Below are 20,903 nucleotides of genomic sequence, written 5' to 3'. Positions count from 1 at the left end.
ATATCCCTCCATCAATTCCAACTCATCAAATCATAAACGAATCCATTAATCTCTTTTTAACCAACAAGCCTGGCAATCGTTTTCATTCTTGAATTGGACAATCATCAGCAGATCGTGCCAAATACTAACCTTCACGTCCAAGCCTTCAGCTCTAAACGTTGTTTGGATAATATTATCATTATAACTGTTCTTAACTTTGCCAACCAAACTTATTTCCCTCCACGATAACTCCCTCTTAGGGATTAGAATACTCCTGCTTCCGACATCGAGGTTGATGAAGAACTTGCTTCACTATCATCAACAACGTTTACATGCACAACTACAACAGAACCACTATGAATTCCATCATGCTGACCATCAGTCTTTTCATATGGCTTCCCACCTTTTGCCTGCGTACCTCCAAGAACTTCTTTAAATGACCTATCGTCCCTTAAAGTTGGGTTTCAAACCTTTTTAAGACTTCTTTCCGCATCAACCTTCTTACTTAGGCTTTCAGTTGTTTTGTCATGGAAAACTCTGATCTTAAAACCATCTATCATCCTACTATCCGCTCTCCTAACCGCTAAGTTTGCTTCAGATATGTTTCTGAACGAATGCAAATGTAGATCCAGCAGATTTTCTTTTCCTACTCCTATACGCAATGAACACATCCAAAACAACACCATAGGCTTGAAACGCTTCCTTAAGAGAGGAAACATGAATCCTTTTGCTAACATAATTAACGAAAACTGAGAAGCCTATGTAAATATGAGTAGGTCTCTCCACTTCACCATTCCTGCTTGAAATACAACCATCTCCCCGCCCTTTTGTTCCCATTTTTCGTTATTTCCTTTTACTTTTACTAGTTTTTAATTTTAGTTTTATCATAGTTTAATATTAATGTTTTCTCTTGGCCCTTTTTCTAGTAAAATGTATCATGGCTATTAGTGTTTGTAGACTTCTGGTGCAGGTTTATTTTTTGGTATGTATTTCAACATGCTTCCACGGATGAGATTACCTTTAAGAGAGATCACATTCTTCATTTGTCGTTTTGGATCTTCTTCAAGTTTTTCTCCTCCATGGTTGGTGCTCGGAGCCGTTGGTGTAATTAGTTTATATATGTCGTCGTTTCATTTTATTGATGATTTTACTTATCAAACTATCACTAGACGATCATTATAAGATTTTATGATAGTTGCGACTGTATTTGTTTAATCTGTAATCAATAAGATGTTGTGATATGATTTACCATAAATAAATATTTTCTCGTATTACTTAAAAAAATCATACCATGATCAGAGCATAATCACTCTACTTAAATTTTTGTTATATTTTATATTTATTTATATAAATTTTATTGAGAAAAAAAAACTCGTTTCTATAAAATCAAATCAGTCCCGTTGAATCCATATCGTTTTACCATTCCTAAATTTATATCGATTTAGATTTGATTTAGATGTATTGGTTCTCATTTTATAATATAATCAAGTTCGAATTAAGGTTAATCTGATGAAATATTCGGATACGGGTTACTATTATTTTCTATCGAAAGTTGTCCTTCAACCTTTTTGCCAAAATCCCACAGCGAAATTCAGAAACTGAGAACCCTAATCCACACCTTGGGTTTGGGCTGTGTCCGAGTGAGATCGTTGGCGAGGCAACTCAGAAGTCAGAAGGCAGCAGGCATGGGAGTGAGCTTGGAAGGGCAGAAGGTAATAATGGTACCATACATGGAAGCACATGTCCCAAAGTATCACATGTGGATGCAGGACCCTGCTCTCCTTGAAGCCACCGGATCAGAGCCTCTCTCACTCCAGCAGGAGTACGATATGCACTCTCTTGGAACCAATACCCTCTCAGTTGTTCTCTCTCCAGTTTATTTTTCCTTTTTTTGATTGTTAGTAGCAATTTTACAAATGTTTTTTTTTTAATTTAACCTTTCATTTGTTCTTCAACAGAGAAAACTTTCATTGTTTTGGATAAGGAGATGGTGGAGGGAAAATTTGTTCATGGACATCCCCATGTGGAAGGTCAACTAATTTACACCCTTTCCTCTCCCCTCCTCTCCCCTTTTCTTTTACTTGATTGCTGAGAATTTAGTGAACAATTTAGGGTGCGTTTGGTTCACGTAATATAAGATTATCAGTGGGAATATGATTACCGGCATGAATAAGATTACTATGAATGTTGTATTTTATGTTTGATTCATTTAGCAGTAATATAAGATTACCGTGTTTGGTTAAAAGAATAAAAGATTATTAGAATGTATATTTTATCAAATTTTCCTTATTATATATTTATTTTTTAACAAGTTGAATTCTACTATAATTAATTTATATATTTTATTTAAAAATTTATATATTTTTTTACAAAATTGAAAAGATAAATAGGTTTGATGAAAGGGTAAAATTTTATTTAACCCCTGAACTTTATATAAAATTATAATTATGGATTTTTTTTGTAAATCTAAAATAGTTTAAGGATAAATTTATAATTTAACCTTCGTAGATTTTTTTTTATTCAACGACAGAAGAATGATATTTTTGAAAAAAATTCAATGGCATTTTAGTTCAAAATGCCGGTAATCCAACAATACCTAAGGAAAGAGAGGTAATCACATTCCCGATAATATACCCCAAAATACCACTGTTGGTAATAAAAGATTACTGGAAACTGGGAATGTTGACCAACCAAATGGGGGAATGACATTTCATTCCCCTGGTAATAAGATATAACCTGAACCAAACAACCCCTAACACCCCCTAGGGGCTGTTTGTTTATTGCTGAATGGAATCATTTAGCATTAAATGTTGAACCGTTCAACATTCAGCGTGTTTGATTCTCACCTCTAAATGAAGACTATGTTGAATGAAACAACAAAACACTACTGAATGATTCAACAAAACACTGCTGAATGATTCAGCATTAAAGTACATTCTGAATAATTAAGCACCCGGTATTTTACCATAATACCTATTTTTTCACATGTTGTCTTATTAAACAATCATATCTTATATAATATAATAAATCATTATGAAGGTAAAAATGAAAATATTCATAATTCATATTGTACATTCAGAACCATTATCAAACTACATGTCACATTCAGAGCCAATTCATAAAAACCTTTGAATCATTCAGGATATTGAATCATTCAGCGCTTAATCATTTTATTTTATCAAACAACCCCTTGCGTTTGGTTCACAGAATGTAAGATTACCAGTGGAAATAAAAGATTACCAGGGAATAGGATTACTGGGAATGTTGTATTTTGTGTTTGGTTGGTTTAGCATGAATGTAAGATTACCGTGTTTGGTTAAAGGAATAAAATTTATTGGAATGTATATTTGACCAAATTGTCCTTATTATATATTTGTATAATATTACAAATTGTAAAATATTTATATATTTTCTTTAAAAAATTAAATTCATAATATTTATATAATTTTTTTACAAAATTAAAAATATAAAAAAAGGTTTAATGAAAGGGTAAAAAAAATTTTAACCCCTGAACTTCATATAAAATTTTAATTATAGACTTTTTTTTGTAAATCTAAAATAATTTAAGGATAAACTTGTAATTTAACCTTCGTAGAATTTTTATTATTCAATGACAGAAGAAAGATATTTTTGAAAAAAAAAATAAAAATTTAAGGGCATTTTAGTCCAAAACGCCAGTATTGTTACAATACCTAAGGGAAGGGAGGTAATGACATTCCCGGTAATATACCCAAAAAATCTACTATTGGTAATAAAACATCACCGGGAATGAGATTCCCGTCCAACCAAACATGGGAATGTGGGATTCTCATCCCATGAGAATCCCACAATCCTTGAACCAAACACCCCTTAGTGTATTTCTTAAGATTTGTTATAGTCGCATGTTATGATTCATGAAGGACTGATATGGAGATGGTAAATGATGATCCAGCCATGGTTGGGGATGTGAATATCTACATGAATGACTTAGATGACCCTCAATTGGCAGAGATTGAAATTATGATAGCTGAACCAAAAAGGTACATGCTTTCCACTTCTTTAGGATCTACAAAATCTAATTCTAAAATAAAACTTCCATGCTTTGCCTATCTTTTCGTCATACTTTTGCATCCATTTAGATTCATCAACATGAAATTCCTTGCACTTCATTTCTTTTTGGTTCGAGGAACCTGCTGGCTTTGATTGCTTTATTATTATTATTATTATTATTGTTCACATTCTGATTTCATGGTTACTGTAATTACCTTATTCATATCTGTTTCTGCTTATGGAATTGCCTCTCTTTTTTGAAAATCGGGTTTATGTGTGTGCAGCAATTGTTTCCATTTATGTTTTTGTTAGAATCTGGCAATCATTTTTGTATTTTTTATTGTGTGCTTGGAGAATGCAACTCTTGAGAGTAGAAAAAAATAGTAATGAGATGATTAATTCCAAGCCCCAACAAGTTGCAGGTTTAAGATTTCTTGATGTTTACATGTATCTCCGATAAAAATGTTATCTGGCATTTTGGATTTTCGTTTCTTGCTGTTATGCTTCATGTCGTATCGTATAAATATTTGACCTATCTTGATTGTTCTGATATAATCTCCTAAAGTGGACATTGTTGTTTTGATATTTGTAGTCCCCTACTGTAGCTGCATATAGAAAATATATATAACTAAAGGATTTTTATGATGGTTGTATAAAGACTGAAAACATTTCAGGCAAAAATTAACAAAGAAATGCATGTCTAAAAGGAGCAATGCTTGAAACGGTAGGATGCAATTCCTTTGGTATACAAAGGTTTTGTCATTTTGAGTCGAGCGTTATTCCAGTCACATTTATGCGGACAACTTTCTGGTCCTTATGACCTTGTATTTGATGTGATAAAAATCATCTAGGAAACAAAAGAAAGTATCAAACTGTAAAGTTGATACAACTGCTTTTTTTTAATTCCCTTTTAATATTTTCTCTTATTTTTAATGCTAGAATAGCCGTGGTAAAGGCCTCGGGAAAGAGTCTGTGTTTTTGATGATGGCCTATGCAGTTCAGAACTTTGGAATCCATGTCTTCCGTGCTAAAATTGGAGCATCCAATGTGTCATCTCGTAGTTTGTTTCGGAAATTGGTCTTTCTCTTGTTCACTCTCTCTCCTTACATACATTCACATTCTTAAAAAGCCTATTTTGTTGTTTCTGCTTTCGGGTTTCGGCACATGCATGCTTTCATTTGAAATTTGGAGGATTAATGTCCAGGCTTTTGCTTGGAGGTTAAGAGAGTCGTATGCAATGTGGTATTTGTATCGGTACTTATTCTCTTGTTCTTGTTCCTGACATGCCATTACGGTTGTTGTAGGGATTTGAGGAGGCTTCTTATAGCGAAATCTCCAAGGAGGTGAGAGATATTTCCTCATGTCTTTAAAAGTTTTCAGGCTTACCCATCCCTTTGTTTATTATGACATAGTTGTTGCCGAGCCTTCTTGATTGTTTCCTCCCATTGATCTTTTCATACATAAACCATTTTAAGAACTAAAATGTAGTGTACGGCTTTAAATGAGGATGCCATTTTACCGAGCTTACTAAGAATGTCTTTAATAACTGACAGAGCCAATGCCAAAAAAGTTGTGTTTCTTGACCAACCAATGTTTGTACAGAGCCTAGCTGATTGTAAATGTGTTAGTGTGGGGTGATCGCTATCCCCAATTAGCTTTTTCTATGTTTTTTACTTTTGCCCGTGCATGACTGATGACAGGTAACATTGGAGTTGCCGGTGACCGATCAAAAGCAACAGGAGCTTTTGTGGTTGTTTGGCAGTGTGGTTACGCATGCATAGCCGTTGGCAGGCCATAATCTATTTTCCCCTTAAGTTATTTACTGTGATCATACATGTATCTGTGAGTTGTAGAACTAGAATTGCAGATGAATTCCGAGTTTTCGGAAATGACCATTTAAAATAGTTTGATGTTCATGATGATCATCAACAATGGAAGAAACAGTGATGAATTGCATAAACATTAACTGATTAGTGATTAATGACAATGGACGAGGACTTTGCCATTGTTTGTAGTGTTGATGATGCTCCTCGCGAAAAACGTTGTCGACCTTGCAGGGGAATTTTTGTTACGTGCGTACCTTTTCATTTGCTGTTCTCCCCATTTTTTAGGGTTTTATGTTGATTAATTCAGACTGACCCGTGTCGCACATTTGATTTTGATGGGTGAATCTCCCACGAGAATTTTTCACATACACAAGGCCTCAAACTATTTACCATTTAATTTACCTGCTACTTTGCTAAAGATATTAGTGTTTTAAAATAAAAGATTTAATCACTAATGTTATCGATTTATAATAAATTACCGATTTATAATAAATCAATCACTTACCGTTAACAATCATTACAGGAGTAACATAATATTGATGTGGTGTGTTAAACCGACTGACGTTGTATCGTTTGATGACGTGAGACAACTAAAATTTTTAAATAAAAGTAGGGATGGGTCGAAGAGGAGCAATCGGGGATTGTCGCTCCTTAAAAATTTTAAATTATCAGATATAGTTTTTTGAACAATTTCTATCTAGGAGAGGGAAAAGAGAATTTTAGGTCACTGGGTCATTTTTTTTGAATAATTATCATATATTTTAAAAGTTCACTTATAGTATAAAATCTTGTATTTGTCCGTGTTAAACCAGAAGAAAGAAAGAAAGAAAAACTACATATAAACATTTTCAAATAATGAATTGGATGATAATGATGGCGGTGACAAACATATTGTTAAAGTTAATTAAAAGAAAATTGAGAATCGCATGAAAATCTAAATCTGGGCAAAATCTAACCATAAAAAGTTTCCTTTTTCATATATATTATATTTGAGGTTGTCAAAATGAAAGATGGAGTTTGTCAAACAAAAACACAGTTCGTATTTACGTAGAAAACGGCAGGTTTAGGATTGTGATGTTTTGAATTTTTCATTAAGATGTACTGAAATTTCAAAGACATTGACAGGCCATGTTTTGTACTTGAAGTCTGCAAATTGCGATTCGTGCCTGCATGCATGACCGCCTAATTGAAGAGAAACTTGTTTAGAGTTCGGCTTTCAACTTTTATTTGGGCTGACTATTTTGATTGGAATCATTATGGTACTTATATCTGTTCAAAGATAACTCTAAATCATTTTACATTTAACGTTCATACTTTTGATATTCTTGATGCTCGAACTTAGGATCCTAAAAATAACAAAAAAATTTTACCACCCAACTTATGTGCTATTCAAAAACTCTCTGTGTTGGGTTTAAACAGGGCCACATCTCCCGCGTCTTTGGAGAAGGGAATGGAGTTGATTAAGACAGCCACTGATCTGACCCATGCTTTGAAGCTGTTGTTCGAACCCATTGCTGAGGGTTTTGGAGCATGCGTTGGTGATGCCCATCAAGCTGGATTCCACAGAAGATTCAAATGTCCAATTTATCCTTCGATTTTTTTGAGCTTAGGCCTTTTATTTCTTGAAAGATTAAATTATGGAATTAAACTTAATTAAACGAATCAAATTACACCGATAATTTATATGATTATTGAATTTCACATCTTTTTATGATTCCCATCCTAAACCTCCTTTATAGATCCTCTTGGTTTCACGAGCCTACTAATCCTTCTCTGAAAAATTTGGAATAGAAAGAATAAATGGGTTCATGATAAAGAGGTACAAACTGATTCTGTGATGGTGAATAGGGCTTGGGGACTTGTATCCAAGCTTGCGGAGGCGAATCAAGCGGCTGGAAGTACACCTAGCTCAACAATCAATTTGCGAAATCGGACTTGGAATATGCCAAAGGAGGGGCTCATACGAATTAATGTTGATGGTGCTTTCTTGAGAAGCTCTGGTGATGCGGTGATAGCTGTGATGGCACGCGATCATAATGGTACTAGATCTCCCTCCCCGCCCCCGCCCCCCTTGAAACAACAGAAGCTATGGTTTTCATCTATGTGGTCTGAGATTTGCTCTAGAAAATGATTGTAAACATATCATGATTGAAGGCAACACAGTTTCACTGTGAACGGATTAACAAATTGAAAAGATGACATTTTGATCGTTTGGATTGTTTCTCAACGGGACGCACGATGTTCTTGCTCATAATCCAAACTTCAAAGTTTTCTACAACAATTGAGATTCTAATAGGGTTGCGCATAATCTGGCTCACTGGTCCTTGTCGAGGACCAATCCATTTTGATTCTATTTGGATAAACCTGTTTGTATCAAAAATATTATATTTTTTGATGTCATTACTATTTAAATGAAGTCGGATTTACATTCAAAAAGAATAAACCATAAATCCTTAATCTTAAATTCTATACCCTAAACTCTTAATTTCAAACCTTAGACCTTTAAACACTCATCCTAAACCATAGATCATGAAACCTCAAACCCTAAATCCTTAACCCTAAATCCTAAATTATAAGCCATAAATTCTCTTATGTTAAAGATATTTATACTTAAAATAAAACATTTGGATCAAATTAATTAAATTTGATTTCACCCCGTGTAGACACCCATTTTTTGTTTGGACTTAAAAATATATATATATATATATATATATATATATTATATTTTATTATTATTATTATTATTATTTTAAATATCATTATTATTATATTTATTTTATTTATTATTAATAAAATTATTACATGTGTTTGTAGGCCCAGACTTAGAACCAATACAAGGAGTCCAGATGCAATATTTACAAGACCAATACCAAACTGCTAACCCAGCTAGATCCGACCCGATACAGATCCAAACCCAAACCGGCCCAATGTAACTAGGGTTTTCAAAACCCTAGTTTACCCTTAACACTCATATGCCGCCGCCTCCAACAATGACAATCCACACCGCTACCAAGCACACTGCCGAGCAATCCAAAGCAGCCATCGTCACTCCTTACGCCAAACATCACTCAAGAGAACAAAAATCGGACAGAATATTAGTGCTCCATTAAACAGATTTTTAAACTAAAACAAATCTAGAAAATCAATAAGTTACCCTACCATTATTCATAATATCAGTGGAGCATCCATTCATCAACAACCAAATTTCAGTATAAAAGGATGTAACCATTCGAAGGAGGAGGGGGCAATTTCAGAGACAGAGATTCAAATGAAAATACTAAAAAAACAAGATTTGTGAGGAGAGAAACTTACAGTGGAGATTCAAAGCGATCGAGAAACTTTAATATCGATTGTGGAAGCCCTAAAGCTGTCGTTTCTTCGAAGGTAATCTCTAGATCTATGCTTATAGGGTTGGTTTTAGGTAAAACTAAATAGAGATTTGGGTTGTGGGAAGGAAACATAGTAAGTTGGGGTCGGTTTAACTCCTCTGGCAGCCGTGTGCCGTCGCTCGCCACCGCGATCTCCGCCGTGGTTTCTTGTTCCCGGCGAGAGGAGAGTTGAGAGAGTTTTCTCTTTCATTTCTGATAAAACAAATGAAATGAAGAAGGGAGAAATAAAAGCCCATATTTTGGGTTTATATGTCCCTGATGAAACGACGCCGTTTTAATAAGGACATTCTATGTGTTTTTTTGGGTTTATTAACGATTTAGGTCCCTGTCATTTTGTAACATAATATTTTAAATATTAAAGGAAGTTTTTTTTATTTTAATTTCGAGAGCTTATATTTTATTATTTATATTTTAATCCTTTTTTTATATGTTACGTATTCTTGTAAATATTTGACATTGGTCACGATATGTTAATTATTATATTATATTCACTAACCGTATATTATATTTTATATTTAAATTTGACCTTAAACTTTATTATTCTTTTGTTTTTAATCACCTAATTATTTAATTTGTTAGTCTTTGTTATTTTATGTTGTAAATTAGTATTTAAGTCATGTTAATATTTACATTAATTTAAATTTATTTAATTTCGTTCTAAACATATAAAGTAGTTTCAATTGTATTTACTTAGTAAGTTTATTTGTCATAAAAGCTTTAATATTATTGAATTTATTATGTAAATCAGTTTATTTGTTACTTATTATATTTTCAAAATCTTATGTATTCATATATATATATATATATATATTACTATTTTAACTTTTAGCAAACACTATTTTAATTGGTTTTGACATCCTTGTTAACATTAATTATTAAATACATAATGGAAAACAATAATCAAATTCAAAACGGCGTGAGATTCCTTTGTCCTTATTTTCAAAAGATTTTGCAAGTGGAGCTCCCATTATCATATAAAATTTTTCTTTAAACAATTTAATTTTATGGGTCAATGTGATGGAAAACTACTTATATGGCAGGTGTGTGTTTTATAATTTCATATAATATATATTGTATTATTTTATTAATTATGTTGTTCTCACATTATATAGTGTTTAAAATTATGTTGTTCTTATTTTCAAAAACTTTTGACTATTATGTGATTGAAAATGTCGTGAGATTCTTATCATTATTTTCAAAAACTTTTGCAAGTGGAGCTCCTATTATATATTGTGTAAAATTATGTTGTTCTCACATTACAAATTATATTAATTATTTTCAAATATTAACTTTTCTTGCCTATTATTTTATTTCATTTTTAAGGATTAAAATATTATTATCATAAATATTTTATTATATTTTCTTAAAAAATTTATTATATTATTTCGTGCAAAATTGATATTTAAATTATATTCGATTCAAATTTAAAAAATCAATGAAAATAAACTTTTCGAATTTAAATAAGAAATAGATGAAATATGTAACACCCCAACTCGTTATCCGACCTTGATACGAGTTTGAGGCGTCACATTACTTTACAAACTTTGACTTTTAAAGAAAACCGAAGAAATTTTAAACTTTCCTTAAAATAACATTGTTACTTTACCTAAGTTGACCAAAACAAGACACAACTGATTAGAGCATTTGTAACTAACATATTTCTTACATGTCAACACATTAAACACAACAAAATACATACCGTGACTTTACTTCTGATCTGATCGCTGAGTGGAGATATGATGCTCTGCAAATTCCTATTCTTGATCCTCTCTCTTTAGAACCTACGTGTAAAAACACTTACACGCTAAGTCGTAGACTTAGTGAGGCATAATTACATAATAAGGAATTACTAAAAATATAAACATGCAGTCTACTATCCAAATGCAATTATACTATCATATCATCATTTATCATACCACATATGGAACAATGTAAATCATAATAATACCATATTAAAATACAATTATATACATACTCTTTATGTCCTGTTTAAGCCCATATACACTATTGAGAACTCAAGGCATACGAGTATTATGAGGCTGTGCACACGTATACTGTCACCTCAGCTCAATAAATGTCCCGAATAACCTATCTAGAGGTCATAAAGAACCTCGACAACTATCCATAGGTCCCGAAGAACCTAGGTAAATTGTCCATATATTCCTTAGAACATAGGTATATTGTCCATATGTCTCGAAAGACATAGGTAAAACTGTCTATATGTTCCGTAGAACATAGGTAAACCCTCGACTATTGGCATGCCAACTATACCCTAGCTCTCATATCACATAACTTGAGTATTATCATTTATAACATTTCATATCACTTATAACATTTCATATCACTTGTTCTTTCTCTTCTGTCACATACCACATGTATGTGTAACCATATATTTCATATCATATCACATGTATCACATATTGCATATTCATGTAATCATATAGATAATGTCACATAGCTTATATCATTTCTCATATTCATATATATATAGTTCACTTTCACATATCACATTTTCCTTTTCTCCTGTTTTTCATATCTCTTATAACCACATATGTCTGTCTTATCTCATATCATATAATTCTTTAGCTTATATCTTATATCACATGTTTATATCATATAACCTATGTAATCACATATACTATTTATACTAGTTCACATAACTTATTTCACTAACATGTATTCACACAATTTATGTAACATATGCAATAATATATATATCACATACACTCATGTATATAAGCTCTAATTTGGAAAATAAACTTACCACAATTCACATATTATATCCCATAGACAGGTATCTTTTCATGCATGTTCATTTCAAATATATCACATTATGCATGTGGTATGAATTCATATAATGTTTCATAATATTGAATGAATCATGTATCAATATATTAAATCTAGACTTATCGCAAGTCTAGAAATGGATATACTAACATAATCATGCTATGCATATGCACTCACCTTAGCCTTGTTTGAATTAAATCAATTCTAACCTTTCGATTACTTTGAAGCAAAGTCACGTTCAATATCTACATAATTATACATTGATGCATATCAGTATTCCACTTGATATACGTTAATCATTCATTCCTTAGACCAAAAGAAAGGTTAATTTCATCTCTTAATGAAGGTATGTATCGATGCACTCTACAGTGTATCGATGCACTCTACAGTGTATCGATGAATTCCTTAACGTGTGCATCGATGCACTACCTATGCATCGATGCACTACCTATGCATCGATGCACTACCTATGCATCGATGCACTACCTATGCATCGATGCACTACATATGCATCGATGCACTACCTATGCATCGGTGCACAAATTACATTTGATGCTTTCTTCTTAATGGGGTGTATCGATGCACTACTTGTGCATCGATGCACTCATTGCATTCGATGTTTAATTATTTAAGAGTGCATCGGTACACATTGAAGATGTACCGATGCACACAACCCAGAATTTCCATTTTCAACACGAAATTCACTCTCTTTTCAGCTCAACTCTTATTATTTCACTTCCTTTAATATCCCTAACTTGCATACATATACTTACACTCATTACTACTCAATAATCACTTTTTTAAACTCAAAATCCAATCCTCCACATAGAATTCAAGAATCTCACTCAAATTTCAACATGTTCCAAATCTAATTCTAACTCTTCATCTTCCTTAATTAGGTTGATGACAAGTCAAATTCAACTTCTTATTCTAATTATGAACTCTATTTTTAAATTTCATTCAAGAACTCCAAATCTTTAAATCCTCATACACTCTTCATCTTGTTGTTTTAAAGCAAATTAAGCTTTCCTTAATCTTACTTAGCATCTAATAATCAAAATCAAACTTAAATTTCAGCACATAATCAACTCAAGAGAAAACTCACCTTTGTTGGCTTCATACATGAAGAAGAAGAGAAAGGAAGAGAACTCTGAAAACCTCTAAACTTTGTTTCCTTCTTTCCACGTGTATCTATATATACCATTCATAAATATTTTTCTTTGCAAATGACCATACTATCCTTTCATTCCTCCTCCTTTTCAATTTGGTCCTACACTACATTTCTCATATAAGTCTTTAAACCATTCAATTATTCTAATTAAATCGCCAAATTTTGACACCTTACAATTTAGTCACTAACCCGGTATTGAGGATGTTACAAAATAGCTTTCTCGACAAATGATTGCTAATGCGAGATTTCTTTTCAAATTAATGAATTTTTTTTCTAATTAATTAATTTTATTGAAGCAAATTAATCAATATTAGATAAAAGGATCATATTTTAATTTTATATTCGATTCAGAGTTTCCACCATTACGACAACGTGTAAGCGAAACAGTACTAATTTTGGGCGCTGTAGGGGTGCTAATCATTCCCTACGTGTAATCGACTTTCAAACCCGTTTTAATTGAATATTTGGTAAACGCATACTAACTTTTGTCTTACAAAATGATTTTTCTTAAAATTGTTTTTAGATGACGTTTTTAGGTATTCAACCTACCTAACTCAAAGGTTGATGACGACTCATTTTCAATTTAATTCCAATTAATCCAAAATCACACTATTTTTTTTTCAAAATTAGAAGTCGTAATTGTTTTTTAAAACAATTAAACGATTGTTCAACCTAAAAACGGTTAATAATTTTTGGGAAAAGAATCATTAACTGATAAATAAATAAACGGCGTGGAATTAGCCGGCGACATTGACCTGTATTCCCGAGTGGTTTATTTATTAGATTCGGCGTAACGCTTTTCACATGATTATTGACTCCATAAAGGTCAAATGCTTTAACATAACTCATCTATTCATTCGTCTAATATAAAATTAGGCACTTGCAAAATTTAGATCGCTTTCCTCCAGTCGGTGTTGCACTGAAAATTTAAGCTGTTTCCAATTCCTTACAGCGGCCACTGGTCCAAATATGAACATAACACTGTTTCTTCAAAGCTTTAGAAAAATGCCTTTGATGAAGAATTAGTCAACAAAAACGAGCTCTTCTAGACATTTTACTTCCCCATTTCCTCGTTCGTTCCATACAGGAAACATATTTCTATATATATCTGTGTTGTTGGGATCTCAATTGCCTTGTGAATCCCAGTTTCAAACATGGACAAAACCTGGAAACTTGTTCTGTTATCATGCCTGTAGGAAGCGTAGATGGGCTCTCGATAATTTATAACTCTCTCAAACTTTTATTGATACGAGACAAAATATGTTACAACGACGTTACCCCAATATTATAATACTACAACACTATAACACTAGCTGCAGCTAGTTTACAAACACAACCTCGCTATTCTAAGCTTTGCTAAGCTTTACTCGATTCTCTCTAGCTTTTCTAAGCTTTCAATAATATTCCTAAGCTTTGCTAAGCTTCACCCTCTCTCTTTAATAGCTTTGCTAAGCTATTATTCATTTTGACTTTTTTAAACCTTCATTTTTCTCTCTTTTATATTTCTCTCATACATTGCATTTATTTATAAGGGTAATTAAATCTTCTTGTATTGCCACATGGAGTTCCTTGTCTTAATGAAATTCCCTTCCATCATCAATTGTCACATGTTTATTTTTCATGCTTAGTTCTTAAGTAATTCAAGATCATGCTTCATTAATCAAGAATATTATAGTTTTTGCCACCTTAACCTTTGCTTAATAATTAAGTATTTCAAAGTGTTGTTGCTGCCATGTTTCCTTATTGCTAGTTGTCACCATTCTACCGCCTTTGACTTTTCAAAGTCCATTCTTATTTGATAAGAATTGCTTGCTACTAACATTTGGTGTTGCCACGTTTTTTGCCTTAATAATTAAGCATATTCTTTTTGCCATCTTTTTTTGACTTTTCAAACTTCTAGAATTAAGTTTGATTTCCAACACTCCCCCTCAAACTTGATTTTCCATTCCAAGCTTTTCTTTGCTTATCATCTCCAATCGATTCTTCATTTCTTGGTAAGCGCACGCTACTGCGACTATATATTCCTATTTGCTTTTTCGGCACCTTGTAGAGATTTTTGCAAAATCTCCCATGCTTGTTTTGCGGTCTTTGCATCAGAAATTATTTCAAAGGTAGATTCGTCTACTCCTTAAAAAATAAAGAATAATGCTCTTTTATCTTTCTTTTTTTCAGGATTCCTTCAATACCTTCTTGTCTTCATTGGTCAGGATTGCTTCTGCTACTGCATTTTCAGGCTCGGTGTAATCATCCTCGATGATATCCCAACAATCTTGGGAGCCTAGTAACGCCTTCATTTGAATGCTCCAATTGCCATAATTCGTCTTTGTCAATATCAGAATTTATGGTTGAATCATGTTGACCATCTTCTCCACCACATTAAACTCGAACCAAGCTCTGAGGCCACTTGTTGGAAGCGTCGATGGGCTCTCGATAATTTATAACTCTGTCAAACTTTTATTGATACGAGGCAAAATACGTTACAACAACGTTACCCCAATATTACAATACTACAACACTATAACACTAGCTGCAGCTAGTTTACAAACAACCTCGCTATTCTAAGCTTTGCTAAGCTTTACTCAATTCTCTCTAGCTTTTCTAAGCTTTCAATCATATTCCTAATTTTTCCTAAGCTTCACCCTCTCTCTTTAATAGCTTTGCTAAGCTATTATTCATTTTGGCTTTTCTAAGCCTTCATTTTTCTCTCTTTTATATTTATCTCATACATTGCATTTATTTATAAGGGTAATTAAACCTCCTTAATGAAAGATCTAGGCATTTCCAAATTCTTCTTGTATTGCCACATGAAGTTCCTTGTCTTAATGAAATTCCCTTCCATCATCAATTGTCAGATGTTTATTTTCCATGCTTAGTTCTTAAGTAATTCAAGATCATGCTTCATTAATCAAGAATCTTCTAGTTTTTGTCACCTTAACCTTTGCTCAATAATTAAGTATTTCAAAGTGTTGTTGCTGCCATGTTTCCATATTGTTAGTTGTCACCATTCTACCGCCTTTGACTTTTCAAAGTCCATTCTTATTTGATAAGAATTGTTTGCTGCTAACATTTGGTGTTGTCACGTTTTTTGCCTTAATTATTAAGTATGCACTTTGCTTAATAATTAAGCATATTCTTTTAGCCATCTTTTTTTTTTACTTTTCAAACTTCTAAATTAAGTCTGATTTCCAACAATGCCTGCTGCTTTCTTTCTTGGCTTCATCTTCTGCCCAAATCTGTCGTAGCCAAAGGTTTCCAGATAACAGGCAATATGACAACTGCAACGACCTTCCGACCTTGAACTGTTTCCTCCACTGGACATATGATCAAGCCGCTGGCACCCTCGATGTCGCGCTTAGACACACCGGAACCACCGACTCGACGTGGTTGACCTGGGGCCTCAACCCTTCGGGTCCAAGAATGCAGGGTACCCACGCTTTGGCCGCCTTTGTCAACTCCAGTGGCGTGGCTCAGGCTTACACAACATCCATTGACACCATGAGCCCCACCATGCAATCGAGTGCTTTGAGCTTTGAGGTTCTCATCCTTTCAGCAAGGTTTGAGAACCAGGAGATGATGATATTCGATGTTCTGAGGATCTCCGAAAGCTGGTCATCAACCAGCCAGGTTTGGCAAAAAGGTCAGGCCAATAACGGGCGACTAGGGATTCATTCTCTTTCAGGGGCCAACCTCCAATCCGCTGGAAGTGTCAATTTCCTCACCGGACAATCTGGAGGGAGCTCAGGCAGTTCAAGAACTCGAAGAAGAAACGTAAGTGATAACTTCTTTTTTTCACTGTGTCATGTTCTAAAACGGATTCAAAATAAAATTTGCAGGTTCATGGAGTTTTGAACACGATGAGCTGGGGAATCTTGATGCCCTTGGGAGCCATAACAGCTAGGTACATGAAGGTGTTCAAATCAGCAGACCCGACATGGTTTTATCTCCACGTTGCTTGCCAAACTTCGGCCTACGCCGTGGGTGTTGCAGGTTGGGTTACTGGCATTAGGCTCGGTAGTGATTCTCCTGGTATTACACACAATCCTCATCGGAACATCGGTATCGCCCTCTTCTGCCTCGATACTCTTCAGGTACTTTCTTCTCCCTCGTCCCAAAGAATTCTCCTAGGATCATCAGCAAAATTCTCACAGATGTTTTGATCAAACTATCCGACAGGTGTTTGCTTTGCTTCTGAGGCCAAACAATGATCACAAATACAGAATGTATTGGAACATCTACCATCATTCCGTTGGTTACACTGTCATCATCTGCATCATCATCAATATCTTTGAAGGATTCGACATCCTTAAACCCGATGACCATTGGGAGAGAATCTACATTGGAATTCTCATATTTTTGGGCATTGTTGCCACTTCGTTGGAAGTATTCACTTGGTACGTTGTTCTGAAAAGGAAGAAGAAAGGGTCTGATAAGCACTCTCACAACATCAACGGAGCCAATGGAGTGAGGGGACAGGAGGTGTAACAATTTTGTAGATGTTACATATACTATTAGCAGTGTATAGTTATATATTTGTTGTCAGTCTATTACACCATGTGTTTTGGATGACAATCACATTCACATTTATGATTGTTCTTCTTTTTGTTGTGTTATAGTTATGGTGTGATCTGAGTTGTACACTGTAAATAAACTATAAGAATGATCACTTTCGTTTAAGGATTATACAATTTTTTCTCATTGAATTCAAAAAAACATAATATTTGTTCGTTTTGTTTTAGTTAAAATAGGGTCACTGAGGATTAACTACCGTTAGACTTTTGATAGAGTGTTGACATGACACAATGAATATATAATATTAAAAAGGATAAACTACACAAATGGTTATTAATGTTTGAGTAAATTTTTGTTTTCCCACCAAAGTTTCGAAAGTAACACATTAGTCACTAAAACTTTAGTATTGTTAAGTGTTATTAGTAATCGTAAAAGTTTTAGTATTTTTCTGAAAAAAGAAACAAAGGGACGATGAAAAAGAAGTTTCTGCCTCTGCTTCTTTGCCTTGTTTCTTTTCATGAAGCCATTGTTGTTTTTGTGGTGAGGCCCTGTTTTGTCACTCATTTCTAGCCCTTTCTTTCAAGTACTAAAAATGCACCCATTGCTTATTTTTTTTCTAAGTTCTGCTAAAAAAAGGTTATACCTTAGCTTTAAAAAGTTGTTACTGAAATCACAGGGAGTGAGGAGAACAAAAGAATGAGTTTGTCAAAGAAAATGTTAATAGCTCTCGGTGTTGCTTGTTCTTCATTGGGTGTAATTATCTCTTCGTTGTTTGGTTTATGGATTTGTTACAAAAAGGATTCACTTGAACCCGTAAAAAATAATGCCAACAACTCAGGTATATTCTCTTAAGCCAATGCTCAGTTCATTCTTTTGTTCATAGTTTCTGGGATTTTGAGAGTGCACCTAAGAGTTGATTCTTTTGTGGTTAGAAGCTTAAAAAGAGATTGCTTTGGCACCATTTTTGGGTAAATTCAAGTCTATGAGGATGCTTCCAAGGAGGGTTTTGCTTCATTTATAGATTACAAGGTACTTGCAGAAGCTACCAACAAGTTTCATCAAAGTAATATTCTGGGAATTGGTGGATTTGGATGTGTTTACAAAGCTCAATTCATTGATGGTTCTTATGCTGCTGTCAAGAAGTTGGGATGTTCAAGTCATGATGCAGAACAAGCGGTCCTTGTATTAAAAATCACATTTTTCATGTATTTTCTTGGATTTTCATCTTTGTTGTGATGTTATTCTTTGAAAATTGCAGAATGAGGTGGATTCGCTTTCTAAGTTCAAGCATTTAAACATAATTTCATTGTTGGATCTCAGCAGTTACAGTGAGACAAGGTTTACTGTCTATGAATTGATGCAAAATGGTTATTTGGAAACTCAATTACATGGTAAGAGAACTAAGAAGCTCTCTTCTTTTAATCTCTCACAAAGATCACAGAAATGTGAAAATTTTGTTTTGCTTCAAGACCTTCCCATTTTTCGCAGTAGGCGTCGACCAAAGTGTCACGGACTTACCTTTTCAACTAGGTTTGCAATCCCTGCGGCACCTGAAAAGGGAATCTTCCCAAGTCAAGTCAGCCTCAATCATCAATGATATGTCCAAGAAATAGCCATATAAGCCTTAGGATTATTGCCATAATAGAGTTTCCCAAACCAAGGTTAGAGATCGTGGGGCATAGCAGATGCACACCTCGCGACCTCACATTACTTGTTTGGAAAAATAGTTTATTATTAAAAAGCATCGGATTACATTGCCATACTCACCCCACACCACTGACTAGGCTGTAGGGGCAGCCCTCGATGGTGTGTCTACTCACATACCTTTACCTGTGGATCAACCCAAACTTTGCCGACTGTCCACCCCCTACATATGTGGAAAAACAAAATAATAGAAATGCTACCTATAGATGTTGAAATGCTCGAACAGGGGATAATAAGTCATACCTCACTCCCTACCTAAAACATTGAAATGCTTGAAAAAAAGGACAAGCTTATTCTACCCTGCCACTAGCCCCTATACATGGTTGGCCTTGGCATACCTATCCAGCTGTGGCCACATAAGAAAGGGACGGCCACGACATTTGACCCCACCCAATTAGTTGATGTCCTCATCGACGAGTGATTCTCGATCCTTTCTCTTTTGACGTTGAGTTGAGGACTTCTCTCATGGTAAAATTCTTCCTTTTCAACTTCGGCAGCAAGGTTGTCGGCTCTACACATGGGTTCTCTCCCAACAGCATCAAACAACTTGTAGAAGGCATTGGAATAACTCGTGCTGACATTATAAAATCGATACCTAAGACAATATCAAAATCATCCATCGGAGATATGATAAAGTCAACTTCCCCCTCCCACACTCCAAGTTTTATCTTCACATTCTTAGCGGTCCCACATATCGCTACATCGGACAAGTTCACTGCCTTCATCTGCCCCTCTTCCTTGGTAACATTCAATCCGCACCTCTTAGCTTCCTCAGGAGAGATGAAAGTGTCGGTTGCTCCAGTGTCCACTAGGCCCTTGAAGTTATTTCATTCACTACGAGATCCACATACATGAGGCCCCTAACTGGCTCTTTCCTCAACTTACTAACTTGAGTTTGTAACGCACACAAGAATCGAATCGAACCCATTCTAGCCGATTTATTTTCAGTATCATCTTCAGACGGATCTTGTTGTGATTCATTCCTCGATGTGTTCACCAGCGCATTGAACGCCCTCCTATGCGGACACTCAGCTAATCGATGAGAGCCTTTACACAAATAACACTCCAAGGATGACCTGGTCTTTCCCTACTTTACCTATATCTATTATTAGGATATGAATCCACAGGTTGCCTCAGTTTATCACCACTTTGCTTATACCCATTACTTGACGTATTCGGTGTTGGGTCTCGGAGAAAAGGTCTCTTATCCGCTTCCCAACTAAAAACTCCATCCCTTCTAGCCACCTTATTCCCATTACTCAAATTCATACCACTATCACCCCTAAACAAACTGTCTTCTCCTTAAAAGAGGCCTTTTCGCTTGACTACTACATTAGTATAATCGTTGAGATGCTCAACGACATTCATAGTGCCAGTCACATCCTCTACTCGTTGTCTCTGGATCTCTGTTCTAGCCTACAGTTTAAGCCCTTCCAGGAAATAGAACATTTTGTCGTTTTCAGCCATATCTTGGATGTCTAGCATCAGTGTTGCAAATTCCCTCACATA

General features: G+C 34.4%; 2 protein-coding genes and 1 pseudogene across 2 annotated transcripts; all 3 read left to right on the top strand.

Moving 5' to 3' along the window:
- The first annotated feature begins 1,569 nt into the window (after positions 1-1,569).
- Positions 1,570-5,949, top strand: LOC120190776 (annotated as a pseudogene).
- An 8,386-nt stretch (positions 5,950-14,335) lies between these two features.
- LOC120190175 (cytochrome b561 and DOMON domain-containing protein At5g35735-like) lies at positions 14,336-17,762 on the top strand. Its single transcript, XM_039193295.1, has 5 exons — positions 14,336-14,356; positions 15,354-15,419; positions 16,359-16,949; positions 17,015-17,269; positions 17,355-17,762. The coding sequence occupies exons 1-5, from the start codon at positions 14,336-14,338 to the stop codon at positions 17,661-17,663; spliced, it is 1,242 nt and encodes a 413-aa protein (XP_039049226.1). The 3' UTR covers positions 17,664-17,762.
- Positions 17,763-18,161: 399 nt separating this feature from the next.
- On the top strand, positions 18,162-19,287 carry LOC120190173 (probable receptor-like protein kinase At1g80640). Its single transcript, XM_039193294.1, has 4 exons — positions 18,162-18,240; positions 18,367-18,528; positions 18,670-18,866; positions 18,949-19,287. Exons 1-4 carry the CDS (start codon positions 18,162-18,164, stop codon positions 19,285-19,287), a joined length of 777 nt encoding a protein of 258 aa, XP_039049225.1.
- Positions 19,288-20,903: the final 1,616 nt, after the last annotated feature.

This window comes from Hibiscus syriacus, unplaced genomic scaffold (genome assembly GCF_006381635.1).
Source record: "Hibiscus syriacus cultivar Baekdansim isolate YM2019G1 unplaced genomic scaffold, ASM638163v2 tig00116962_pilon, whole genome shotgun sequence".
Lineage (NCBI taxonomy): Eukaryota > Viridiplantae > Streptophyta > Magnoliopsida > Malvales > Malvaceae > Hibiscus > Hibiscus syriacus.
This window is presented reverse-complemented; position numbering and strand designations above follow the sequence as displayed.

Excerpts from the sequence above, each read along its gene's own strand:
- LOC120190175 (XM_039193295.1), top strand. The coding sequence starts at position 14,336 with ATGGACAAAACCTGGAAACTT. Across the intron at positions 16,950-17,014 it reads CAAGAACTCGAAGAAGAAAC|GTTCATGGAGTTTTGAACAC; the intron begins GTAAGTGATAAC and ends TAAAATTTGCAG. Across the intron at positions 17,270-17,354 it reads TCTGCCTCGATACTCTTCAG|GTGTTTGCTTTGCTTCTGAG; the intron begins GTACTTTCTTCT and ends ACTATCCGACAG.
- LOC120190173 (XM_039193294.1), top strand. The coding sequence starts at position 18,162 with ATGAAAAAGAAGTTTCTGCCTCTGCTTCTTTGCCTTGTTTCTTTTCAT. Across the intron at positions 18,529-18,669 it reads AAATAATGCCAACAACTCAG|TCTATGAGGATGCTTCCAAG; the intron begins GTATATTCTCTT and ends GGTAAATTCAAG. Across the intron at positions 18,867-18,948 it reads GTCATGATGCAGAACAAGCG|AATGAGGTGGATTCGCTTTC; the intron begins GTCCTTGTATTA and ends TGAAAATTGCAG.